Source organism: Canis lupus, chromosome 30, assembly GCF_003254725.2.
Source record: "Canis lupus dingo isolate Sandy chromosome 30, ASM325472v2, whole genome shotgun sequence".
In the NCBI taxonomy this organism is placed as follows: Eukaryota; Metazoa; Chordata; class Mammalia; order Carnivora; family Canidae; genus Canis; species Canis lupus.
Genome location: NC_064272.1, coordinates 12,157,871 through 12,185,848, shown reverse-complemented (window position 1 = coordinate 12,185,848; position 27,978 = coordinate 12,157,871). Strand labels below are relative to the sequence as shown.

The 27,978-nt window shown below is 42.8% G+C and overlaps 2 protein-coding genes across 3 annotated transcripts in view; both read right to left on the bottom strand.

The window, feature by feature from the left end:
* Positions 1–223: 223 nt before the first annotated feature.
* Positions 224–27,510, bottom strand: SQOR (sulfide quinone oxidoreductase). 2 transcript variants are annotated; one of them, XM_035709102.2, is made up of 9 exons: positions 27,277–27,510; positions 23,990–24,160; positions 18,973–19,026; positions 16,493–16,687; positions 14,047–14,256; positions 8,420–8,603; positions 2,460–2,527; positions 1,814–1,992; positions 224–516 (listed from the first exon to the last, which is right to left on the bottom strand). In XM_035709102.2, exons 1-9 carry the CDS (start codon positions 27,508–27,510, stop codon positions 459–461), a joined length of 1,353 nt encoding a protein of 450 aa, XP_035564995.1. In that variant the 3' UTR covers positions 224–458. The 2 variants fall into 2 exon arrangements, with proteins under 2 accessions (XP_035564995.1, XP_048959969.1); XM_049104012.1 differs by lacking the exon at positions 224–516 and having other exon boundaries at positions 1,855–1,994; positions 2,461–2,527.
* Positions 27,391–27,978, bottom strand: part of BLOC1S6 (biogenesis of lysosomal organelles complex 1 subunit 6) — a 114,542-nt gene continuing 113,954 nt past the window's right edge. The window contains exon 8 of the mRNA XM_049104014.1: positions 27,391–27,527. Within this exon, the coding sequence (XP_048959971.1) occupies positions 27,523–27,527 (5 nt within the window). The 3' untranslated portion in view covers positions 27,391–27,522. The remainder of the gene's footprint in view (positions 27,528–27,978) is intronic.

The following is a 27,978-nucleotide window of genomic DNA, read 5'->3' as shown; positions in this document are numbered from 1 at the left end:
TCAAGATAAAATTGTCTCATAGAGGCCCCTGGGTGGCTCAGTTGGTTAAGCATCTGCCTTCAGCTCAAGTGATGATCCCAGGGTCCTGAGATGGAGCCTTTTCAGGCTCACTGCTAGGCAAGGAGTCTGCTTCTCTCTCTCTGCCCCTCTCCCTATTCATTCTTTCCCTTTCTCCCTCTCTCTTAAATAAATAAAATCTTTTTAAAAAAATGGTCTCATAGAATCTCAATCAATGGCAAGCTTTTATTTAAAAAATAGAAATCTACTGTTTCATTTGAATATTTCCAAAGAATCAAACTCATCCTGGGCAGACCACATGGTGGCTATCCAGAGCACTGAAAAGGGAGCCATTTGGTCACCATGATCCAGCAGTAAATTCTTCGAGCGGGGTTAGGTTTTAAGTTCTTCATGCTGCTCTTGATCAATCAGCAACTGCGACTGGGGTTCAGAAACCATCCTTAACTCATCCCCAGATGGAACAACTTGCGCAGAAATGCTGGTCCTCCCCAGTAACCCCTGGAAGAAATGACCGAAGAAGATTATTTGCACTGGAAAAGATGAGGGTGACTTCAGCAGCAGGAAGTTGAAAGGGAAGCCAGGTTGCTCAAAGCACATGCTTCTCAGCACATAAAGCAAGACTTGTCTAGTAGAAGAAAGTAGTAGTAGTAGTAGTAGTAGTAGTAGTAGTAGTAGTAGTAATAGTAGAAAGATCCCATGACCAGCAGGGGACAACCTACGTTGGATCCCGGCTTTGACAAAGACTTGCTATAGGATTCTGAACATGTGGACTCAATTCAGCAAACTGGCCTGAAGCCTCTACTACATACAAACTGCAATCCTCTGTATTCTCATTTGCTCCCAAATTAAGTATAGGTAGGTCAGTGCCCTACTACATTTTGGACCAGATATATTTCCTTGCTGTGGGACTGTCTTGTGCCTTTGAGGATGTTTCGCAACATCTCTGGGCTCTGCTCATTAGATGTTCCCAGTGGTGACAAATACATCTCTCTCAGTATTGCCAAATGTCCCCTAGGGGGCAAAATCGCCCCTGGTTGAAAGCCACTAGTGTACATACCCTGACTTAACTATCTCCTAAGGGTTCGGAGATAGTTAAATTGCCAAAGACAAAGAGGAACAATTAATTTTTTATTGCTCTATTTACTTCTTGAATGCCTTCTATGTAGCTATCTTTCTATGTGTCATCTCATTAATCCTCATCCTGTGAGGCAACGTTAATTTCATTTTGCAGATAAGAAACTTGATCATAGAGTGTTTAAGCAACTTGCCCTAGGACACACAGCTAGAGAATGGCAGAAGCAGGACTCAGACACAAGTCTGACTCCAAAGCTTATGCTCTTAATCACTAGGTTTTATTTTTCCTGGAACACAATAAAAATAAAAGGCGGCAGATGAAAAAGGACTTGACACATGAAAGTGATTTACTATTATTATTATCATTATTTTATTTTTAGTTTTATTTTTATTATTAATCGGGCAGCAAGAGCGAGCCAGGGCACAAGAAACAGAAGACTTGGTCACTGCCAAAAATGAAGAGGCTGCCTCCCTCTGTGACTGGCAGATACAGGATCACCCCCTTTCCTCACCCAGAGCAGCCTCTTTCTCACCAAGTACGGTTGAGACTTCAGATCCTTTATAAGCTGCCATCACTAATCCACAAGAAACTACACAACAAAGCAGATCCCATCCACCAGTTCTGGTTTGGGTCATGATTTCTCCTCTACCCAGGCCTCCTTGATATAACCACCGGGCACACGCCAGTGAGACGTGTCTCTACCCTCAGTGATGACCTTACCTTAGCATCATATTCCAGTACAGGAAAGGCATCAGGTCAGCCTTCATGAGGTACATGGTAAGTCGCTCCCTGCTCTGGTCAAAGGGGAAGGTTTCCAGCGGCTGAGCATTGTAGTCGAATTCCGCAAGAATCACACGGTTGTAGCCAGTCACCAGTGGACACGAGGTGTAGCCATCATACTATATTTGCATGCGAGATCAAGTTGGAAAGTGGCTTTTTTTCATGGTATTATATAAATACCTTAGAATGTATTATTTACTCTAAATAGTTGCAATTTTGTCTATTTTAATTTTTTGCACAGGAAAAAATGCAAATTCTATACAAAAATATATACTAAAGACAAAAATTAAAGTGCCCATATTAAGAAAGTGGCAGAGGACACCTGAGTGGCTCAGCAGGTTCAGCGCCTGCCTTCAGCCCAGGGTGTGATGCCGGGGTCCCGAGATCAAGTCCCACATCGGGCTCCCTGCATGGAGCCTGCGTCTCATTTTGTCTAGGTGTCTGCCATCTGCCTCTCTTTCTCTCTGTCTCTCATGAATAAATAAATAAAATCTTTTTTTAAAAAGTGGCAGAATTGTGGGAAAACACTGCTTTCATGAAGAATAGGAGATGATAGAGACAGGGCTTTTTTATGAGGCATACAAACCTTTTTTGTTGGTTTTTTATTCTTCATAATCAGAGAAATTGTTCTGTCAAGTATTCCTGACTGGGCAGCTATAAGAGAAATGGAAAAGTCAGAAAGATAAGCACTCCGGTTTTCAAAGAAAACTAATTTGCAAATAAATGCAAACAAGAAGCCTCCATTCCCTGTCCCTCTAAATTTTAACTAGAACATGGCTCACCTTACCTCTTGAAGTTCTGGCTACCAGGAGGGGTTCCTTAATTCATCAAAGGGCCACACAGATGCCTCTAAGTTTGAAACTCAAGAGCCAGTTCTCTCCAAACATGAGAGAGAGAGAGAGCGAGAGGGTAAGGATGGCCCTCCCCCAAACCCAGTCCTCCTACTCCTAGGAGTCAGTGGTTGACAACTTGGACTGTGCATCCAGAATCCCCCAGACTACTCAGATATCCTTTTGTCCTTGTTCAGACAGCCTCAACCGCCCCAGGTATATTCAATTAGGCCAAACAGTTAGCTTTCCTCTGTACTGGAATGCTCTGGCTAAGCCTGGACCAGATACAGTCAGACAGGTAGACAGATGTTTTTGGTTTTAGATGGCAAGAGTGGGAGACTGTTTTTTTTTTTTTTTTTTTTAGAGAGACTGCTCTTTTTATTATGAAAACATTCAAACTCTATCCCATCATAAATGGCACTTTTTTTTTCTGGAGTGTTTTCAGAGCAAACATCACAACCATTCACCCATAAATATTTCGTGTGTATCTCTGATATATGAGGAACTTTTAAAATATGAACATAATAGCATTTTTAACACCTGAAATACTAGCAATAATATCAGCTAATCCCTGTGTGTTCAATTTTGAATAATCAGGATTGCCCCCTGGGTGGCTCAGCGTTTGAGCACCTGCCTTCGGCCAGGGCGTGATCCTGGGAGTCTTGGGATCGAGTCCTGCATTGGGCTCCCTGCATGGAGCCTGCTTCTCTGTCTGCCTGTGTCTCTGCCTCTCTCTCTCTCTCTCTCTCTCTGTGTATCTCATGAATAAATAGGTGAAATCTTTAAAAAAATAAAAATAAAAATTCAAGCAGTTTGTGTCTCTCCAGGTGGAAAACTAGATTTACTTTTGAAGAAAGATGGGTTATGTTTATACTGTAAAATGCTCATTAAAGCCGTTGTTTTGTGATCTCCAAAATCAGGAGTCAACAAACTTCTTATGCAAAGGAAAATTCTACCACGGTGCCTGGGTGGCTCAGTCGGTTAAGTGTCCAAACCTTGATTTTGGCTCAGGTCATGATCTCAGGGTCGTGAGATGAAGCCTCCCTTTTCTCCCGTTTGGCTCTGTGTTGGGCATGGAGTCTGTTTAGGATTCTCTCTCTCCCTCTTCCTCTGTCCCTCACTCCTTCTCTAAAAATAATAATAATAATAATAAAATAAAGGAAAACTTTACACTTGTGGGCCCAGAGGTAAATATAAAAAATATTATGTAACAAGAAAGAAAACAAAGTTTTATTAATGAAATCCAAAATATAAAAATTATTTTTTGTAATGTAGGCCTACTAGTGAGAAGAATGGAATTCTTTTCCCAAACCTCAGTAGTCCCTATCATCAAATTGATTACAAATGTTAACCAATAGAAATGATTCCTAGCCAGCTGTACAAAAGCAGCAGGTTGCATTTGGCCAGCAGAGTATAGCTTGCTGATGCCCAAATCGAAAGAGCAATAAATTTTTTTCCCAAAATGAGGAGGTTCCAAAAAATGAGTAAATAACTCTGCTTAAAAATATAAATGGGCTGGGGCACCTGGGTGGCTTAATTGGTTAAGAATCCAACTCTTGACTCCAGCTCAGGTCATGATCTTGGGGTCATGATCTCAGGGTCATGAGATTGAGCCCATGTCTGGCTCTATGCTCAGCTGGGAATCTGCTTGAAATTCTTTTATATATATTATTTATATTATATTATATAATAATACTATAATAATTATAATATTAATATGATTGTAATAATTATATTATAATAATTATATTAATATTGTAATAATACAATATTAATTATATTATTATATAATATATAACATAATTATATGTAATATAATTATTATATTATATATGATATAATATAATTATTAATATGATATATAATTATATACAATATATAAATTATATATGCATTTATATAGAAAATATATTTATGTATAATATTTATAAATATATTATATATACAATATATAATATATATTATATAAATTATATTTTATATAAAAATATATAATAATATATTTATATATATATATATTTATTTATTTATATATATATATATATATATATATATATATATATATAAAAACTGGATGCCCTCATTGTTTTGACATCTCTAAAGATCCTATTTCCATTTTGGAAAACTTTGTTACCCTTTGAGAGCCATGTAGAGTTTGGAATCTTTATTGAGAAGACCCAAGGAGGACTCTGCAGCAGAGCATCAAGGCCAACAGAAGAGGAGAAACAATGGCCAGTAGGTGTCACCTGCAGAGATGTTGGGACCCAGGAAGTAGTCACATTGTCCAGGTTTAAGGGTGTGCTGTGTATGAAAGTGTATGTAAGTTGTGGGGTTTTCCTGTATTATAATCCCCTTCTGTCATGGCCAAACCTTCTGTTAACTTTTGTTAAAGCTCACATCCTGGTCTTGATTGTGGTGTGGGTAATTAAGGGAGAATCTTGTGGAAGAGAAAGAGGCATGAGCCATGGGAAAGCTAGACTCAGTGTGGCGAGATGGGGGTCTCACTCACAGCAGCATAGTGGTCTGGAATGAGGCAAGACATCTGGTTGGGTGGCAAGTAAAAACAAGGATGGGTTATGAAACAAGTGCAAGCCTTGCTAGGGATACTCAGAATACCTGGGGAAGGGAATCTAATGAGAAATGTAGATCCACTTGGGGAACACTGGGACGTCTGTTATTTTGTCACTATTGAAATGACATATATATGCATTTAACATGAATACAATAAAAGCAATTCACTGCAGTACTGTTTGAAATAAAAATGGATTGAGGGGCACCTGGGTGGCTCACTCGGTTAAGCATTTACCTTTGGCTCAGGTCATGATCCCAGGACTGGGATCACTAGAATCTAGCCCTGCATGGGGTTCCCTGCTCCTCGGGGCGCCTGCTTCTCCCTCTGCCTCTGCCCATCCCCCTGCTTGTGTGTTCCTGCACAAGCTCACTCTCTCTCTCTCTCTCTCTCTCTCTCTCTCAAATAAATAAATAAAATCTTTATTTTTTTTTTAATTTTATTTATTTATGATAGTCACAGAGAGAGAAAGAGAGGCAGAGACATAGGCAGAGGGAGAAGCAGGCTCCATGCACCGGGAGCCCGATGTGGGATTCGATCCCAGGTCTCCAGGATCGCGCCCTGGGCCAAAGGCAGGCGCCAAACTGCTGCGCCACCCAGGGATCCCCAAATAAAATCTTTAAAACAAAAAGAAATACAAATGTGGGCAGCCCGGGTGGCTCAGCAGTTTAGCGCTGCCTTCGGCCCAGGGCCTGATCCTGGAGACCTGGGATCGAGTCCCACGTCGGGCTCCCTACATGGATCCTGATTCTCCCTCTGCCTGTGTCTCTGCTTCTGTGTGTGTGTGTGTGTGTGTGTGTGTGTGTGTGTGTGTGTGATGAATAAATAAATAAAATCTTTAAAAAAAAAAGAAATACAAATGTATTGGAAACCACACAAATATAAATTCAGAGTAGACTCATTAAGTAAATTCTTGAGCAACCATACAATAGAATACAGACTGGAAAAAAACAGATGTAAAAATAATAAGGATGCTCTCTACATAGTCAGGAGGAACATAGAAGCAGAGCAAATGCAAAGCAAGGCCAGGAGCTAGATTTCTCACTTATAACTTTTTGTATAATCATATTTAATATTATCTATTCAGAACAGTGAATGAAATGTTTGAAGTCAGCCACAAACTGGGTAATCTGGACCTCACATGCATCCACAGGCATTTTTCACACAGAAATTCAGCAGGTTACATTAAGAGAAACCTAAATGTAGAGTACCATCCCACAGTCTACCTATAAATCACAAAGAGAAAAGACATCATTACAACGGAAAGAACCCACAGGCATCCTTTCACCAGAGAAATCCAGCTTCACCAAGGACAAGACAAGCTAACATGGCAGGCTACTAAAGTGAGGCAGTGGGAGGAACACAGCCTCACGTGTGGAGGGTCTTACCCTTCAGGATCACCTGAATCTAATTTTAAGAAAGCAACCAGACAATTCTAAGTTATGGGATGTTCTACAAGACAACCAACTCTTCAAAAATGCCAATGCTGTGAAAGTCATAAAACGAATGTCAGAAGGCCTGTTTTAGATTAAAGGAAGCCAAAGAGACATGACATCCAGTGTAGTGTTAACTGGCTCATGGATTTAAGGGGAGAAGATAATAAAGGCCATTTTTACAAAAACTAGAGAAATCTAAACTGGCTTGTATAAAAGACTATTAATATGAGATAATACAGTGTTCAATTCCTTGGACATGATAATCGTCTCATGGATATAGAGGAGAAAGTCCTTTTTCTTAAGAGATGCAGGTCGAAGTGTCTGAGGGTGAAGTATTACTATGTCAAAACTCACTTTCAGGGCAGCCCGGGTGGCTCAGTGGTTTAGCGCCGCCTTCAGCCCAGGGCCTGATCCTGGAGACCCGGGATTGAATCCCACGTCGGGCTCCCTGCATGGAGCCTGCTTCTCCCTCTGCCTGTGTCTCTGCCTCTCTCTCTCTCTCTCTCTCTCTCTCTCGTGAATAAATAGTCTTAAAAAAAAACTCACTTTTTTTTTAAAGATTTATTTATTTACTTATTTATGATAGACATAGAGAGAAAGAGAGAGGCAGAGACACAGGAGGAGGGAGAAGCAGGCTCCATGCCGGGAGCCCGACGTGGGACTCGATCCCGGGACTCCAGGATTGCGCCCTGGGCCAAAGGCAGGCGTCAAACCGCTGAGCCACCCAGGGATCCCCAAAACTCACTTTTAAATGACTCAGTAAAAAAAATGTCCAAAGAGTAATAAAGCAAATGTTACAAAAGATAACAACTGGTAAATATCTGAAGGGTAATATGAATATTCATTGTACTTTCCTTCAAATTTTTCACAGGTTTGAGATTTTTGAAGTAAAAAGTTGGGGGGAAATTATTATTAATAATGAAAAAGACATTCAGTGGGTCTCCTGGAAAGCCCTTCTTAGGCTGCAATAGTGAAAATAACACACACACACACACACACACACAAAAAGAAAATAACACAACACGTTCTGCAGGTGTGCAATTCACACAAAACACTCTCATCCCCAGCAGCATGAATTGTCTGCGTTTTACAGCATCTGGAGAAGACAGTTCCTGTCTGTAGAGGACAGCATCTAAAAGGCAATTCTCCTCATCACTGCTAGTGCAGAACGTGGTGGTAAAGAATTTAGTTTTCCAGGCTAAGGCCTTAATCATGTACCAATCAGGGCACGCTCCACTGTATTTGTCCTAACAGAACAATTTTCTGGTCTGCAAGCTTTCATTGACTTGCATGTGTTTCTTGTGGAAACAAATACTTCCCCAGCTTTATGGTGTTTCAAGCAGAAGAAAAACAGCCAACCTGCCTAGTGTCACAGGCAAAAAAGGCCACGGATACGAGAGTGCCAGTATGAGAAGTAAGAGAATTCCAGAGAGCTGGAGAAGTGCTACCTTCTCCCCAACTCCTTGTCCCCTGAAAACAACTACTCGAACCTAAAAAAAAGGCAGATGAGGTCATGCTCCTCTTTCTTCTTTACATGATAGTAAGTTCACAGACAACTTGGCTTCTGTATCACGGAGGCTAACGTCATTTTTAGGCCACAAAAGCTTCCTTATTAATGGAATGCCGCTTGTGCCAAGCCTTATTTTTGTTATGATGGTGCCTCAGGGTGACATCATTCTGGGAGAATACGAGTCATAGTTCATTCTCTTACCTACAGCAGCAGCGGTCTTCGACGTGGGAAGGTTAGTGCAGTCCCCAATCCCAAACACATTTGGGTATTTCTTGTGTTGAAGAGTTTCTTTATCCACGTCCACCCAACCCACAGCGTCAGCCACAGGACTCGCCTTGAGGACATCTGGTGAGCTCATTGGTGGGGTCACATGAAGCATTTCATACTACAAAGAAGGAAAGCATCCAAATTTGTGTTTTTTCCAGTATTTCTACAGCCCCACAAGCTGTGCCCCGATCTCCCTTACCCATACACTGTACTACAGCTGCGTGGCGCCCTGGACACTGTGTTTGTACTGATCCACGCCCTCTCCCGGCCCTTCAGTGCTCCCATGCAGCATGGTGATAAAACAACTAACCATTCTGCTTGAGGTGGCCTCTCCGTAAGGAGTGGACACAAACCTTCTGGGCAGGAGGTGGGGGAGAATCAGAAACACTGCAATGATCCTCACTAACATTCTGAAAGAACCCACTGATGTTGCTAGTATTACTAAAGCCAAGGCAATGGTGTTTCTCAGTTGCTCTCTCCCTGGTTCTCAGCTGTCTACTTGTAAAGTCCGGTACCTCGGTTTTATTCTGCAAAAAAGTTCTGCGCAGAGTCCCTGAAACCTGGGAAGGTTGTGTTCGGAGCCGGTGAGTGAGCATCATTTCCAAACATAGGCAGACTCTCGATACATAAAGGAAATCACCGACATGCCAATTTAATGTGAAAGAAAGGGTGGTGAGAATATTAGCTAGCATTTTGGAGGAGAGAGGAATCTGTTTCAGTAAAGGGTTTACCGAACAGTATAGGGGACAAGGTGGATTTTTTTCTTTTTTCCCCAGAAAAACCTACAGCAACATTACCCTTGGCAGCACTGCACTAACCCACCCTGATCAATTTGGATAGTTCATTTAATTTTTTTATGTAATTCTTTTTTGTTTGTTTACAAAATTTTTTGCAGTTTATCCTTTTTATTCTTTTTATTTATAAACTCCATGTCAAAATTTCAAACTTATTTAAGGGTCCCAAAACATTTCATTAAGGTGAAAACTTCAGCATCTCACGACAATCCCAATCTTGAAATAGTCAAAGCTCCTGGTTTCCGCAAGGAGGACCATGCCTTAATCAGGGCTTGGCAATCCTTGACAGTGGAAGGAGTTAAGGAGGTGGCTTGTATTTAATTCCACTCTCAAACAATTATAAGCATGGGTAGCCTTGAGGTAAAACAGTGCTGTCAATGGCCAGTGTTCTTCTGAAGGTGATCTTGGATGATTCTTTACAGGCACAAGTCCCTGAGCCTGGCTCTGTTCATGAACGTGGAGACTGAGCAATTCTGTAGGATAATGTATGAAATGGCCAACAACCATCATCCACCAAATTATTAAGGCTATGTCTGTTTTTCTATAGTTAACTAGAACCACTTATTTTTTTAGCTGAGGGTAAAAATCTCACCAGAGTCATCTCTATCTATTGGCATTAATGTGCTTAAATTTCACAAGTACACGTGAATTCCGTAGATCTTTGCTAAAAAGGAAAGTTAAATATTTCCATATAATCATCAGAAGGACATGAAGGTTTACTTGAGCTAACATCCTACAAAAGATATACTAAGGTCTGCTTTATAGATTTATTGAAAATTGACAGGCATTTAGCTGTAGCTTGTCCTTTATTCATTATTCCCACAAATCACGTACGATAAATAACTTTAGTTCTCCTTCATTAACATCATCTATTGAGAATAGTGGTTTTCAAACTTTAATGTTTGTAAGGAGCATTTGGGAGACTTGTGGGAAATGCAGGTTCCTGGGTCCCACCACCCTGAGATTCCAATACAGCTGGTCTGCGTAAGCACAGGAATCTGTACTTTAACAAAATCTCCTAGCAATTCTGACACATGAGACCTGAAGGTGACCGCCTTAGAAGCTCTCACTTGAAGAAACAGGTTCTTTTACAATGAAAAACAGATGTTATTATATGGACCTTCACCTTCCATTTGCTTATCTATAAATAAATGTTACAGTTAAAAAAAAAAGTTACAGTTGACTGTTGAACAATGCAGGGGTTAGGCTATAGGCCTTCTTTTTCTTATCTTTTCCTTTTTAAAAGATTCTTTACAGTGGTGGTTCTCAATCCTGCTTGTATATGAGAATTATCAAAGGAAGTTGAAACTCCCAATGATCGGTTCACCCTCCCCCCCAAACTAATTAAAATCTGTGAGCGTTAGACTCAGACATCAGAACATTTAAAAGCTCCCCAGGTGATTCCAGTGTGCAGTCAGGGCTGAGAGCCACTGCTTTAACACCTCTTGGTAGATTTTTTTGAAATTCATATATTTTTTAAAGATTGTATTTATTTTTTTAAGATTTTATTTATTTATTCATGAGAGGCACAGAGAGAGAGAGAGAGAGAGGCAGAGACACAGGCAGAGGGAGAAGGAGGCTCCATGCATGGAGCCCGACGTGGGACTTGATCCCAGGTCTCCGGGATCATGCCCTGGGCCAAAGGCGGGCGCCAAACTGCTGGGGCACCAGGGCTGCCCTGTATTTATTTTCTGAGGGAGAGAAAGAGAACAAGTAGGTAAAGTGGAAGGCAAAGGGAGAGGGAGAAGCAGACTCCCCACTGGGCCGGGAGCTCAATGTGGGGTTTGATCCCAAGACCCCAGGGAACAGGACCTGAGCAGAAGGCAGACACTTAACCAACTGAGCCACCCAGGCACCCCTGAAATTGATATTTTAAGGGTAGAATTGGGTCTGGAAAGAAAATCTGAAATCCTATCATTCAAGAGAACACAAATTTTTTTTTTCTTTACAAACCCTTTGGAAGAACCATTTATTTATCCAATTCCCTATCCACAACTTCAACTATCTACAGTACAGCTGAGAACCAAAGTAAAAAAAAACCAAATAACAAAATTAAGTTCATGCACTGAAGCTCATACACTTTCCTCATGAAAGTATGCTGTGCACCCTCACTTGTAGCCCATTCACTTTTACTTTACACAGAATTGAACAAATGTGGCGATCTCATTTTCCAGTCAATAAGGAATTGGCAGCAGCAGCTTAAAGATCTAAAGCTGGAGGGACCTGCCACTTACAACTGCCTGACAGCCAGGAAAGAAAACTGGAAAAGTACAAAAAGGACACACACAAAAATCAAATCACAGAGGAGTTTGAGACCATTTTATAAGGTGAGAACTAGCCCCACTAGGCCCTAGGAGCGTAACTATACAAAAGCTATTCAAAATTATGACCCTGAGCTGAGGCAAGCAAATATGAGATGAACTTGGGACATTCTGTGACACCAGAAACCAAAAAAGTGCTCAAAAATATGATGGTGACACGTCCCAAGGGCAGAGCCATCTTGAAAGGATTCCTACTGACCAAATCTGGGACAATGTGAGCACCAAAATAATTAGACAATAATGAATTATAAACCATTGGGGGTAAAAACAGGATTCAGGAATTCATACCAATAACCAGTTAATTAAGAGAGAAGGGAAGGCTTTTGTAGACAGAATACTAACAGACTACTGTTAAAGTAGAAAGAATGCTTGATTATGAAAATCACCATTTTGCAACTGCCATAGTAAAGGCTGGATTAGGAAAATCATCAGTGGATGGTAAATCCAGTGGGAAACTTAATGAGGAGGGAGTAGGGTGTTTGTTTAGTCAAGTGGCTCCCTATAGACTTCTTATAAGTAGCAAGGGAGAAAAAGAGTAGTAACATTACAGTGGAGAAAATTGGGCCATCTCTTGAATGGTGATACAAATGAACATCATCAGTGAGGGGCAGGTGACCATGTGCTCTCAAATGTGATATACTAAAAAGACATGACATCACTTACATAGTATTTCACCCTAAAATGCATAGCCTGAAACTGATCAGAAGAAAACATAAACCTAAAATGAGGAACATTCTATTAAAAAATAAAGTGCTGGACGTGGGGGGCTATATTATTCCAAAAAAATATCAACAAAGGCAGGCTGTGGAGATGTTCCAGATCAAAGGATGCTCAAGAGACATCACAATTACAGGCAATTCCTACCTGTTGACTGGGTTCTGCCCTGAAGGGAAAAGAGCACCATAAATGCTATTGGGTCAATCAACAAAATTAGAATATAAATGGTAGTTTAAAATACTGGGGATCCCTGGGTGGCTCAGCGGTTTGGCCCCTGCCTTTGGCCCAGGGTGCGATCCTGGCGTCCCGGGATCGATTCCCGCGTGGGGCTCCCTGCATGGAGCCTGCTTCTCCCTCTGCCTGTGTCTCTGCCTCTCTCTCTCTCTCTCTCTCTCTCTCTCTCTCTCATAAATAAATAAATAAATAGATAGAGAAATAAATAAATAAATCTTTAAAAATAAAAATAAAATAAAATAAAATACTGTACCCATGCTAAATTTCCTGAATTGATAACCGTACTGTGTTTATGTAAGAGAATAAGGATCTCTTTAAGATTTACAGTACTTAGTGTTTAGGTAAAGGGCTATGATGTATGATGTATAATTCATCTTTAGATGCTTTGAGAATATATTCTACTATATTCTATACTATTCTATGTGGGGAGAGAGAGAGACAGAGATCAAATGATAAAGCCAATAAGGTAAAACTCTATAATAAGTGAATCTAGGTAAAGGCTATCCAACGTATTTATTTTTGCAATGTCTATAAGTTTGAGATTATTCAGAAATAAATGTTTAAAATTATGACCTTGAGTCATCAGTAACATCTTAAATGATAGTTGAGATACACCACTTAAGAAAGGAAAGACGTGTGCAATACATTTTAGAAAAGGCCTGCACTAAAAAGCTTAAAATGTGAAGTTTTGATGTTGAGAAGGTAAGTCATTAGTTCATTTCAAAATTCATTTTTTTATGGGACCCTTCATTCCTCTAAAACTGCTCAATGAATAAAATGTCACTGTGAGCTGTTTTCTCATTGCTAACAGCTCTTACCAGAGTGACATAAACAAATGATTCTTCCATGTGTGCTTCTCCAGATGCCTTAACATCTTGTTCTTAATCTTCATACACCTCTACAAAAGTATTATTCCCACTTCACAGAAGAAGGACCAGACACACAGAATCCAAGCCCATGTACAGAGGCTCAATTTCTCCAGGTTGGGGTATGGCTCTGCAAGACCTTTCAAGAATGCTGAAGTGTCTCCTTTTGTGCACAGGTAAAAGATAAGTTTAAAGACAACCTCTTCCACCAGGGGAAAGACACCCCTGTCACTTGTGAACAACCCACAAGCAGGGCTGTTTCTCTGTAAATCAAGACAATCACCAAATCCTCCATTTAAGGAAGCCCTTCAGGAACGTGAAGCAAGACCTGAAGTCATCAAATACCTTTGGCTTCTCAGAGTGACCCCGGGGGAAGAAAAATGGAGATACAAAATAGGATCAAAATTCACTTGATACTAGTAGATAAACTCTTCAGCTCGCATGGACACTGCCTCTTACCTCTTTCTCTTCCCCATCCACCTTTTGATCCACCTTGTCCCCTACCATGGCCCTATATGCTCATCATAACCAGCCTCTCCCAGCATAATGATGCAAGCAGGGAGGTGGAAGCCATGGTGATGACAGCATCTACTGCAGTGTTCAGCTGACAGCTTCACCTCGCCACTCACTGAAATCACTTGGGTCTCTCCAGGTTTGTCCAGATTCTCAAAAACAGCCTCTTGTCTATCAGCTCGGACTTCAATGAGGTTTTGTTTGTAGTTAACAGTGAGGTTCCTTTCCCGGATGATCTCCTGCAGGGCAGCTGCATACTTCTTCACCCCAAAAATTGTGCCAAGGGAAGTGTTGAAAATGATATTGGCCTTGGATCGCTTCCCCGTCTGGGAAAAAAAAGGAAAGAACAGCAAGAGCCCACATCAAAGCATTGCTTCAGCCACCTTTTTTTTTTTTTTTTAAACCTTAGACAAGAATTAAAACCCTCAGAAGAGAGCTCACCAGCTTTTTCCATCACTATGCACTGGTGGGGCGAGGTGTGAATCAACTCACTGCCTCCTACTTATCTTCTGTCAATGACACAGCAACTAAGTGTGCATTTGAGTCAGAGGTTAAAGAGGGTACCATTCAGCTGAAGGCCAGAGAGGGAGGTCAAGTTCAGGGAAAGACAAGCTGAATTGTTTCCTCATATTCTTATTTGTTCATCCACTGGATCAATATTTCAGGAGGTCCTAGAGTTGGCCGGTGGTGCTCTAGGTGCTGTGGGAACAGCAATGAACAAAGTTCCTGTCCCATTGGCTCATACAACTCATATTGCTCATAGATTTCAGAGGCTAGGATTCTCCTAGATGCCTAATTGCTTATAGGGCCAGAAAGAGAAACTTCCTCTTGGCCATCTAAGACTTGGTAGAAAAGAGTTTGCAAAGAAAATTCCAGGTGGGAAGAAATGGCTTTTCTTTTGTTCAGCTCCTTTTAGGATTTGTGCACCTGGTTCACACTATTTGTTTGTCTTTAGAAGGTAGGGGGGCAGGAGGAGAAGGAGAGAGAGAGAGCCTCAAGCAGACTCCATCCCCAGCGTGGAGTCTGAAGGAGCTCAAAGAGGGGCTCAATCTCATGACCCTGAGACCATGACCTGAGCTGAAATCATGAGTTGGACACTTAACCTACTGAGACATGCAGGTGCCCCAGATCCCACTATTTGGATGAAGTTAGGTGGATAAAAACCTCAAAAGCCTGTGCCATCCAATAATTCTCATGACCCAGAATGACATTTCTTAGAAACAGAAACAAGGACTTGAACTGTTCCTTAATTCCCCACAGGGTTGGGACAGGGGGTGGCATAGGTTTGCTTAACTCAAGCAAAGGTTTCCTGAGGAGAGTTCCAAGCAAGCATTCAGGTGGCTCTTCCATCCCACCTGCTCCGCCCCTCCTCTCCCCTGTCCCTTCACAGAACCACAGGCTGCTCTGAATCTTGCCACTGCTGCAGGTCCAACCACACTGTGAGAAACGGTATGTGACATCCCACACAAGGGCAGGAGGGCGAGAGCAGCTTCCCTGCAGCTTTGCGCCAGGTGTACTCGAGCTGGACATTGACTCTGACACACGGGATGAGTGCCTAGTGTTCCCACCCAAATATTCTTTCCACCAAGTTCTGAAGTTCTAGGTCAACATTTTTTTTTTTTTTTGGTTTGCCTTTAGAATTGGCATTTTGCAGGGTGCCTGGGTGGCTTGGCTGGTTAAGTGTCTACTTCAGCTCAGGCTGTGACCTCAGGGTCCTAGGGTAGAGCCCTGTGTCAGGTTCCCTGCTCCTCGGGGAACCTGCTTCTCCGTCTCCCTCTGCCTCTGCCTGCCGCTTTGCCTGCTTGTGCTCTCACTTGCTCATCTCCTGTCACGTAAATAAATATATATATTTTTTAAATTGGCATTTTGCCTACTGTATTTTTAAAGATGTTTATCAAGAGCCAGAAAATATTCATAACCTTGAACTTGCATGGCAACAATCGAGGATATTGTTATATAAAAAAATAAACAATGTACAACCAGTTGTCCAACGATATGGAAATATTTCAATAATCTCTAACATATCTCCCCAATAGATTTCTATGTATACATTAAAAGTATGTTACAAAGACTATTTAATACCAAGTAGTACATCTATTTTTGTATAGTATGATTGTAACCATTAAAAAAAACAAAACAAAACAGGGGCACCTGGGTGGGGCTCAGTTGGTTAAGCATCCAACTCTTGATTTCAGCTCAGATCATGATCTCAGGGTTGTGAGATCGAGCTTGGCATCAGGCTCCACTCCGTGTGCAGCCTGCAAAATATCCTCTCTCTCCACCTGCCCTTCCCTCCCCCCACATGCTCTCTCTCAATCAAAACAACACAACACATGGATGGGGCAGGAAACAGGACACGTCAAATTGATAACAGTAGCTATATTAAAGTAATTGGGCTATAGTGACTTCTATTTTATAAACTTCCAATTATATAATTTTGTACACACGTAATAAAAATTTCAAAATAAAAAAGGTATTTTGATATGGATAAAATGGGATTCTGGCATCCCTGGATTAGCAGCATCTGCCCTCCTTGTCTCTATCCCTGGGAAGCAAGCATACCTTCCTGAAATAGGCTTCTGACAAGTACATGATCTTCTGTGGGGCTCCAGCACACTTTACAGGGGTATTTGGGAAGGTAAAGATGGCATTGCCCTCCTTGAAGTCCTGCAGAGCTTTCCAGGTTTTCTCTACTGTCTTCACTGAGTAATTGGACCCTATTTTGGGATGGTCAAAACCTTCAGGTAAGCCTTTAATCTGCAAGAAATTACACAAAGAAATTATCTTTTAACAAAAGCGCAAATTTGCAAGGGCAAATTTTCTAAGAAAAGTGCAAAAACTCTTGTTGAGAGCCTTCATTCTCTGCCATTTCTGTAACCTCTCAAGTATTTCAGTCCAGTTATTAGGCCACAGTACTCACACCCATCGGAGCAGGCACTTGGGTGAGGGATCTGCTGCAATCAGGGCTGTGGTGCCTGGAGTAAACTGCCAAACTGCAGAATGGACTCAGCCCACGGGAACCCCTGTACCTCCCTGGCCTTCAGACCATGATTTGAACATCTCTCTTCTCACCATCAAAGTGAGGACAAAAAGCCAGCCATACTTTCTTTTTGGAGACCCAGTTGCCTTACTGGGAAGAAGGAGGACAAGCAGAACCAGGACCCATATTGTCAATAATTACAAACATAAACTACCCTTTATCAGGTTGTACCAAATAAAACTCTTGGTAAAGGCCATGAAGGCAGGTAATTAAAAACATGGACTTGGGAACCCCACAGATCTGGCTCAAGTCCCAGCTTTTCCACTTAGAAATGTTGTGACCCTGGGTAGATTACCTAATATCTCTCGGCCAGTGGGTCTCAAAGTGCAGTTTCCTGGGAACTTGTTAGAAATGCAATTTTTCAGGCGCCACCCAGACCTACTGATTCAGAAGCTCAGGGGCAAGGCCAGAAATCTGCCTGGCTCTCTGGGTGGTTCTAACGTACACCGAGAGTTTATGTTCATTATCTGTAAAATGGGGGGAAAGGTAACTGCTTCGGAGGGTTGTTGGCAGAAGGATATGAAAGTGCTTAGAAAAATGGCACCTACATGGGAAGTGCCCCACAAGTGGCAGTGTATTCCTGCTAGTACGAATACCGGACACTAGTCTTTGGTGTTAGAAGGTTCGTAGAGTGCAGTGAAGATGGCATAGATTGAGTTGAGACTCAACTACCAGTTCTTCCAGCAAAAGCAGAGAACCATCAAAAACCAGTCAGTAAGATGGGCTGGTCCTCAAGCGCCCAGGTGACTCTGCCTCTGCCTTTGGCTCAAGTCATGATCCCGGGGTCCTGGGATGGAGCCCCACATCTGGCTCCCTGCTCAACGAAGAGCCTGCTTCTCCCTCTGCCTCTGCCTGCCACTCCCCCTGCTCATGTTCTCTCCCCCTCCCTCTCAAATAAATAAATAAAAACTTAAAAAAAAAGATGACGGGCCCTTCAGAACCCTCCTAGGCTGTTCTCCTAGACTATAGGGCGACCATGCAACACCCATTGCTCAGCTGTCAAGGAAACAGTGCTATGATCTCTACAATGCTCACTGTAAAAAAAAAAACAAAAAACAAAAAACTATTCCTCCGATTACTGACCATGTCTCCTGCTAGAGAACTTTAAATAGTTGTGATATCAGCAGTCTCAACAGCAATAATTACTATTATTATTATTATCATTATTACTAAACCATCTTGTATTTTAAGGTTTCTGAAATCTCCCCCCATGCTAACAGTGGCTATTTGCTCATGCCTCTGAGGCAGGTAGGGAAATAGGGCTGGCTCCTAGACACAGATGGGGGAGCTGAAGGAGAATGAGGTTGAGAGACCCACTTAGAACCTTACAAAACCGGATGGGGAGGCTCCTGGTCCCTGCCTCAGGTTCTCCTCACATGCCTCCTACTTCCCAAGCAAAATGCACTCTCTGAGAGATAAACAAACAGCTGGTCTCTTATCTCCTTCATTACTTTTCTCTAGTTTGAACAAGAGGTTGTTGTTAAGGAAACAAGTGCCATAAAGTGGTGACCAAGTTCCTTTTAGGGAAAGTGGTCACAAAGGGCAGTTTATGACTCCTCATCCAATTCAAGTTGCTTCCCTTCCTCTGAAGCAGAGGGAGGCAGGGAGAGTCAGAGGAAGAAAGATCGGATGCCCCCTTTGGCTGACAACTCGCTGCAGAGACCCAATGGAGCTGAGGGGAGAAAGAGACAACTTAGTCCTACACAGTGAGGTAGTTTCCTTGGGAATCTAGAAAAGCCTACTGTTTTGCAAGAATCGCCATTAGGACATGGACATGCTAACCTCGGATTAAACCTTAAAGCTAAAACATATCATCATCGATACCAGAATCTTAAAAAAATTTTTTAAAGAACCATAAAAAGACTTCTGAGTAAAGAAAAACTAAAAGAGGATCCCTTAGAACCCCTTCTTGTCAGTCAAAAGGAATACAAAGCAACTAAATGCAGCATTTACTCTTGTCATAAGTAGGCCAGTGTCACACAAAAGTAGTTTAAAAGAGTACCTTCTCATAGTCGAGCTGGATCCCAAGAGCAATAATAAGATATTTGTAGGAGATCTGCAAAGCAAAACAATGGTAGTTTAGACCAGGATCCCAGAAGTGGCAGCCCAAGGGCTAACTCAGCCCCAGGCCCATGTCCCACCACCAGGCCTCCATTTTCTACTGTGGATGTCTTGAGGTCATGGGTGACGGGCAGGGGACAGGGAGGGAGGTATGCTCCCGTTTGCCATCACTAGTCCACCATCTTCTGTTTCTCACGCCTCAGAACTTCGCCAGTATTGTATAACCTGCCAGGCCCTCCTGTATTTTTACACAGTGCAGAGGGATACAAAGAAGCCACAACTATTTGTGTGGTCCTTTTGTTAACACTTACTCATGCTGAGGGGTGAGAGAAGCCCTTCCTAATCTTAAAAGACAATCAGCTTTAACATGTATGATGTCATGTGTGAATCCCAAGCAAATGTGACCTGCCATATGGATTGGACCAGTAGTATTGTAAGTGAGAAACTGTTCTTTTGAGGGTCATAGAAAAAAAGGATGTGATATAATGAACCTGATCTTACTTAATGATCTACTTAGAACTTAAAGTCCCCCTCCTTAAACAAGGGTATTGTGATTAGTCCTGCCAAGGGCAAAGTATCCATATTCATCACAAAGGGAATGTGGGTTTAAGATCAGAAAGAAGAAAGGGGAGTCCAGAAAGTGTAAGCAAGAGGGATGTAAAGAAACAGCCCTTGCCTAGAAAACTGGAGGTGGAGAATGATCATAATGAAAGTCAGGAGTCCAGCAAAGGGGTAGTGGGTTGTAATTAATTATCACAATCTTGTACTAAAAGGAGAAGCAGAGCAGCAAGATGAGCAGGTCACAGTTGAAGAGAGAGGACTCCAAGACCAGAAAGTGCTCGGCTCAGGCTGGAAAGCCAAGGGCATCAAGTTTCTGCAGAGGTCCAGCCCTGAGATCCAGGAGGCTTGGCTTCAAGGCCACCTCCACAATGAGGCCTTCCAATAATTCAATTCCCCTCCCCACAGGCCCCTTCTGGGAGCTTCCTTAGCACAGTGTACACGATGCTTTATAGTCCTGGTTGCATTATGTAGGAATAATGTCTTCCCTCACAACATTGAATACAGCAGAGGATAAAGGTTAGGTCTCCTTTATATTCCTGGAATCTAGCATAGTCACAAAACTAAAGTGAGGAACTCGGTAATATTTGTTGGATGGATGGAGGACTTCAGTTGTTTGTGAAATATGTAATTTATCAAAGTGGACGGATCATACACACGTCTTCCCGTGTATGATTTGCCTATCCATAGAAAGCTGTGCCCTGAAATTCCTTATTCCATGGTAAAGTGTACCAGGCCCATTAACTACGTGACTGAACTATGTTGAGTCTTCAAGGTATATGAGGTCAGATGGGACATAGGGTCTGGGGGTGATGATCTACAGGCAAAACACGAACACAGTCAATAAGAAAAATCTCTGGTTTGTGTGTGCCCTGATTGTTTAATTAGAGTATAATATTGATTATTTTTAAGAACTAGTAACAGACAAGCTTAACATCGTGGAAAAAAAAATCATTAAGGGAGAGTAAACCCTAAAAGAATAAAGAACAAAAAGAAAGCCTCAAGCCTTCTAAATGAATTCGTCTCCAGGCCAGATGATTTAAATTCTAAGGAATTGCAAAAACTTGCAGACAAGACTTTGGAGCAATTACAGAGAACAGTGCAGACATTTCCAGAAGGCCAAATAGGGGCAAGTGTTCTAATTTTATACAGAGAAGTGGGGGCAGTAAACCCAGATACTAACCACCTAGTAAATAGGATGTTCCTCCATTGTAAATTTCCGGGCTCATCTATTAAACAAGTGTCTCTTGGTAGCTTAGGCAAAGAGCACCAACATAGATTCACAGATTGCAAACTGCTTTCAGTCAGTAGTCAAGAACTATGGGGGCACATAGTGGATACTTAAGTTATTTTCTTTTCCTTTTTTCATATGTTCTTTTAAAAATAGTAACAGTAAAATTTCCTGAGCACTCACTTTGCAGGGCATTGTATTAAGTCCTTCACACATTTTGATTCATTTAATCCTCAGAACAACCCAATGAGGTAAGTGATACTATTACTCCCATTTTTTAAAAGATTTTATTTATTCATTTGAGAGAGAGAGTGAGCAGGAGGAGAAGCAAAGGGAGAGGGACAAGCAAACTCTGCACTGAGAACAGAGCCCAACGCAGGGCTTGATCCCAGGACCCTGAGATCACATCCTGAACCAAAAATCAAGAGTCAGATGTCTAATCGACTAAGCCACCCAGGTGCTCCTTATTAGTCCCATTTTATACAGATAAACTGAGAGACAATTTGCTCACAAATATTTACTGGGCACCTTCTATGCAACATATTGTGCTAGGTCCTGGACATACAACATTTAACCAGAAAGACACAGTTCCTACCCCTCCGAGAACTCAGTCTAGTGGGTGAGACAGGTATTATCAGATAACCACACAAATAATTACTAAATCACAGAATGCTGTGATAGTGTCAAGGGGGAACCCAACCTAATCTAGTAGGTCAGGGAAGGCTTTCCTGAAGGGCAATTTCTAAGATAAAGATGAGAGGGGCACCTGGGTGGCTCAGTTGGTTAAGCATTTGCTTTCGGCTCAGGTCATAATCCCGAGTCCTGGGATCAAGCCCCATGTTGGGCTCCCTGCTGAGCAGGGAGTCTGCTTCTTTCTCTCTCAAATAAATAAATAAAAATTTTAAAAAATAAGGTAAAGATGAGTAAGAGTTAGCTAGGAAAAGAGGTAAGCTCAGCATGTGCAAATGTCCTGGGGAAAGAAAGAGGCTGAGGCATTTGAGGAAATGAAAGAAAAGTGTGCTGGGACAGAACAAGAGACAGAATGGAACCAGAACCAGGTTAGGTCTGGAGAAGAAAAAGGGCCAGTCCACCCAGAGCCTATGGGACATACTCCAGACAAACATACCCCTGTGTCGGGGAAGAGTCAGAGACACACTGAATCTGGATTTCAGCAATGCCTTCAATTCAGTCTTGAAGAAAGAGTAAAGTACTAATTAAGAATGGAATAATTTGGGATCCCTGGGTGGCGCAGCGGTTTGGCACCTGCCTTTGGCCCAGGGCGCGATCCTGGAGACCCGGGATCGAATCCCACATCGGGCTCCTGGTGCGTGGAGCCTGCTTCTCCCTCTGCCTGTGTCTCTGCCTCTCTCTCTTTCTCTCTGTGTGACTATCATAAATAAATAAAAATTAAAAAAAAAAAGAATGGAATAATTTTGGTAAATTTTTGGCAAAAAATATTTGCTAAAGAATGTTGATTAATTTATGCAAGATAGAAAATGTTCTCTAGGGACAGGTGTTCAAATTAAACCCTTGAACTTAAATGAAGCCATCATGGATAATGACCAGGGGAAAAAAATGCCAATTGGATGACAGAATCATAAATCCACAAGATCAGGGCATGTGGGTGGCCCAGTCAGCTAAGCATCTGCATTCAGCTCAGGTCATAATCTCAGGGTCCGGGATTGAGCCCTGTGTCAGGCTCCCTGCTCAGCAGGGAAGACTCCCTATTCTCCCTCTCCCCCACCCCTGCTCATGCTCTTTCACTATCTCTCTCACTCTCTCAAATAAATAAATAAATAAAATCTTTTTTAAAATAAATAAATAAATCCACAAGATCCAGGCCAGCTGGGAAAATGAATCAAAACCAACAAGATGACCTCTCCATGTTATATGTAGATTTCTGATATCTGGCTATAGCATACTTTTGCTTAATGAAATCTTAGAAGAAAGTCCTGCCAGTTTACACCAACTTCTTCCCCAGCCCTAAAACAGGACACTTGCAACTTTCTTAAGAGTCTGAGCCTCAGGACTCAGAACTGAGAACACCTACTGCTGCCTCTCATTTCAAGAGATGAGACAAGTTTATGATTCTTGAGATGTGCATGAACACAACCACAGAGGGCTCTAGACTATACATGTAATAAGGGATCTAATCAAGGAGGCAGGCACTGTTGTACCAAACAGGTGATGTATATTGTCAGAGACAGGTGTCCCGGCCCCAGGAACAGTAGACTGGCAAAGGAAATAAGCCCCAAAGCTCAATCTTGTCAACTGAGAACAATCTTCCATTTAATTTTGTCTGCTCTCATGGAGATGCTGGAAAAAAGTAAATCCATTAACTGGGGAGAAATAATTTTTAGGTATTTTATGTACATATATTAAAAATATATATATATCCTAATCTACATATATCCATGTATTACATATGGATGGAGAAAGCCTGACTTGACATTGAATCAGCCATATGAAAAGAAGACCCAAAAGTTTGAACTGACCTCAAGCCCAGCATGAATCAGCAGTTGTGCTGATAACAGTTGCTAAAAAGGCAAATGCTAACTCAGGCCATATCCAGTTGTGGGAGAGAACAGTCTCAGTCTATTCTGGGCTGTTCTGTTAAGCTGCTTACTCTTTCAGGCAGCCTCTTTCATGAAGGCGCTATCAAGCCAAATGAGGTCCCAAGCAGGGTGGAGAGATCAGCAGATCAGCAAGGGGACTAGCGACCTTGAAACAGGAGAAAGTTCTGAGGAAAGTGGAGCTACAGCCCAAATCTACATCAAGAATAGATTTACACGGCTGATAAGAGCCATCTTCAAATAGCTGCAGGGTTCCTCCACAGAAAAGATATTCTTGGCCACACTACAGGACAAAACAAGGAACAAGACAGGCATTGAGGCCAAAAACACCCTGAGGGCCCAAGGAAGAATACAAAAGAGGCTATGAAATGGTGGATTCTGACTCAGGAGAGCCAGAACTTTCATAGAACCCGTCTAAAAAAATGGAGAGCGACCAACTGCTTGTTGTCAGAGAACTCTTTGACCCTGAGACGTGTAAATACCAACCCATTTTAAATTCAGTCCCTCTCCCCATATGCCCCAATTCCAATTACTCTGCTCTATTTATTTTCATTAACACTCGTTGCCTGCTAACACCAAAGGACTCCAACGCTTACCTCCTTGCCAGTGTCTGTGTGGATGCAGTTCTTGTCTGGATTCAGCTCAACCACTCTAGCTTTGATCCATTCTACACCAGACGGTATCACACTCGCAGTGGGACGGCCAGATGAGGATAACTGCTTGGCACCAGCACCCACCAGCGTCCAGATTGGCTGGTAGAAATGTCTCTGAGAAACAAAGTATTTGAAGATTCGTTTCAACGTGAGACTGATCAAAAGGGTCATGGTTAAAGGTACACAAGCTAGACTCTCAATTACACGCTCCCAACCCAAGGAGCATCACATAAAAAAGCCTGAGATTAGTCTCCCCCATCCCCACCTATTGGTGTCTCCCATTGTGTTAAGCTCTGAAGGGCAGACACCTAACACAAGGGGGAAAAAAGCAATTAACTATCTTCCGTGACTATATTATTTATTGCTCAAAGTTGATTGGATGCTTAACATGTTAAACACACACACACACAATGGATACATTTATGTGCACAAAGAAAAATTAAGCTGAGCAGCTTAAATATGGTTCCTTAGAAGCACCTGGAGACTGCTGTAAGTCTGGAAAGTTTACAACCTATTTTGAAGAGCCTCAAAACTTCTTGAACTTCCAACTGTGTTTCCCAAGCCCACTGCAGACATTCCCTATCAGCCCTAGTACCCTCTCATCTCCTTTCTCAGAGGTTTTCCACCCGAAGCCAATAGGTGCCAGATCCTACCCCATAATGCCAAATTTCCACTATTTCCTAAAATTCTCTTGCTTCAGACGGCCCTCTCTTGATCTAAGTTAATTTTGAACATTCTAGACTCTTGGGCAAAGGGCGAACTGGTCTAATGGCCTCTGGGAATCCCAAAACCCTCATGGAGTGGCCTAGGGGATCAAGAACCCTCAACACTGCCAAAATGCCTCAAACTGGCTGGACAGAATTGCCAGCCGCAGAGAAGTTAAAGAGGATACCAAAAAAATGGCTTTGCAATCTCCCTACAGTCAATAATGGATGTGATCAAAAATGAGGGAGGCAGAGGTCTCCGGTGGTGAGAACTCATTGATTTCAAGTCCATCTTGAACAGAAAAAGGAAAAAAAATTCAAGCTCAGATTCTTTTTTAGACTACAAACAAGCATCAGCTCCACCAATCACTAACCTAGACACAGGAAGCAAAGTACCAAGTAACCTGACACCACCTTTGAATGACTTCTGTCCTGCACTTCCTCACGGGGAGGGACAGCCAGGACTTCGGCCTCCCTAATTGTGCCCAGTGCCTCAGAAGAGCCCTTCTCGTGAAAAAGAGTAGCCCGAGTGGGAGAACTGCCCATGGGGTACCTACAATACACCATAGCCCCCACAGAGCTCTCAGACCAGTGCCATTTAAAATGCTGACTCTGAGGCACCTGGGTAGCTCAGTTGGTTAAGCGGTCTGATCCCAGGGTCCTGGGGTGGAACCACGGGTAGGGCTCTCTGCTCAGTGAGGAGTCTGCTTCTCTCTCTGCTTCTGCCCCTCCCCTTGTTTGTGCTCTCTCCCTAAATTAAATAAATAAAATCTTTAAAAAGTAATAAAATGTTGACCTTAGTCACTCTAAGTAGGAAAATGATGGAGAATCCATCCTCTACTCTACTCTCAGATCACAGCACACCAGTCTGAGACTAAGCCCCAGGCAGCCTCATAGGGGACCAGGGAGACTTCTCGAAAAGGAATATGCTTTTCTTGACCCACCCTCCCCACCAAACAGGCACTGGATCTGTTTTGCTTCCCTCCACAGACACAGCTCCCAACTGGTACACACCTAGTTCCTTAGGAAAATTAGTCAAACCACCAAAAGTCTGGAACATTTTTTCTTTTTTTAAAGATTTTACTCATTCATGAGAGATGCAGAGAGAGAGGCAGAGACACAGGTAGAGGGAGAAGTGGGATCCCTGTGGGGAGCCTGATGCAGGACTCGATCCCAGGACCCAGGGATCACGTCCAGAGCCGAAGGCAAGTGCTTAACCACTGAACCACCCACGTGTCCCTGGAATATTTTTTCTGAAGCTACTGGATCATCTTAAAATGTTTTGCATAAAATAGTGCCTTACGAACACTTCCCAGATTCCTTCCTGGTACCTCTACCTTTTTCTGCTTTATAATCTGTTTGAAATCCCTTACACTTGAATTTCTCAAACCCACTAGCACCTTTCCCAAAGGCCTCCCTGCCTCTCACCTCATCACCCATTCTCCAGACTAGAACAGAGGATGGAAAATACAATGGCCATTGATTTTCCTCTGGACTTGAGGTTGGATTTGGGAGGCCTTTGTGGGTTGAACTTTCTCTCCCCAAAAGATATGTTGAAGTCCTCACCCCAGTACCTGTGAATGTGATCTTATTTGCAATAGGGTCTTCACAGATGTAATCAAGTTAAGATGAGGTTATGCTGGATTAGCGTAGACCCTAAATCCAATGACTGATGTCCTTAAAGAAAGGTAATATGAAGAGGCATCTAGGTGACTCAGTCAGTTAAGCATCTGCCTTCTGCTCAAGTCATGATCCTGGAGTCCCAGGAAAGAGCCTCGTGTTGGGCTTCCTGCTCAGCAGGGAGTCTGCTTCTCCCTCTGCGCTACCCCACTCGTGCTCTCTCACTTTCTCTCTATCAAACAAATAAATAAGAAGACATTAGAGACACCAGAGAGAGGGCCATGTGAAGACAGAGGCAGAGGTTGGAGTGCCGCCAGCTACAAGCCAAGGAACACCAAAGATTGTCCACAACCCCCAGAAGCTAGAAGAGAGGCATGGGACAGATTACGTCTCCCCTCCACGGCCTTCAGAGGGAGATGACCCTGCTACCATCTTGGTTCTGGGCTTCTAGCCTCCAGAGCTGTGAAACAATAAATCTATTGTTTTCGGCCACGCAGTCTGTGATCATTTGTTATGGCAGCCCTAAGAAATGAATACAGAGAAGAACATAAAAGCCTAGATCTGGGGGCACCTGGGTGGCTCAGTGGTTGAGCATCTGCCTTCAGCTCAGGGCATGATCCCAGGGTCCTGGGATCAAGTCCCCCATCAGGCTCCTCTGGGGAGCATGCGTCACCCTCTGCCTGTGTCTCTGCCTCTCTGTGTCTCTCATGAATAAATAAATAAAATCTTTAATTTAAAAAAAAGCCTAGATATGTCCCCTCTCTCTCTTTTGCTCCTGCTCCCTTTCCTCATCTTCCATCCTTTTTGTGCCCAGGAGAAGCACTCACCTGGAAACTTGACAGCACAGCGCCTGACAGCCATCCACACCCTACCCCTGACACGCATGCTCCAAAGGGGGGCACTTACCTCACTAGGCTCCACAACAGCCACGTTGTCGGCACCCACTCTCCTCTTCATGCGGGCAGCCATGGTGATCCCACCACTGCCCCCACCAAGCACCAGCACCTCATAGTGGTTCTTGGCTGCAAGGCTGGCACCCGTGTGCAGCTGAAGTGGGCTAGCCTGCTGAGTGCCCAGCCTGAGGAAGCAGGCAAAGAGCCGGGCTCGAGGGCCAGACACAGCAGTGGCCAGGGGGGTCATCTTCAGGCTGGATCAGGCTAGAAAGGAACAGACAAGGCTATGAGCAAGTAGGGACCACCATGGGACCAAAGCAATTTCTTTCAGAGAGGAAGGGGAGGCTGGCGTCTGACCAGCTCTAGCTGGCTCCCATCATCTGCTCTTAAGACCATCTTTCCACCTGGCTGTGGTCAAAAGTCTCCTGGGAACACTCTAGTGATCATTAACAATCGGCTAAGCTTTCCATTCATTCCTCTCTTCCTCCTTCTTTCAGGACACCTGGGACTTTGTTTGAACTAGGTAGGCCTCACCTGTTAAGCTCTCTAAAAATTTGCCCATACTTATCCTTGTCCATCCATGAATCTAGGGCATCCTGTGGTTTATCCAGCTGCCACCCATTCTCCTCTCAGGTACACTCTGTAACCGTTCGTCTTTTTAGTCCATCAAAGATAGGAATCCACAGAGAAACAACTATACAATTCCTGGCACCCC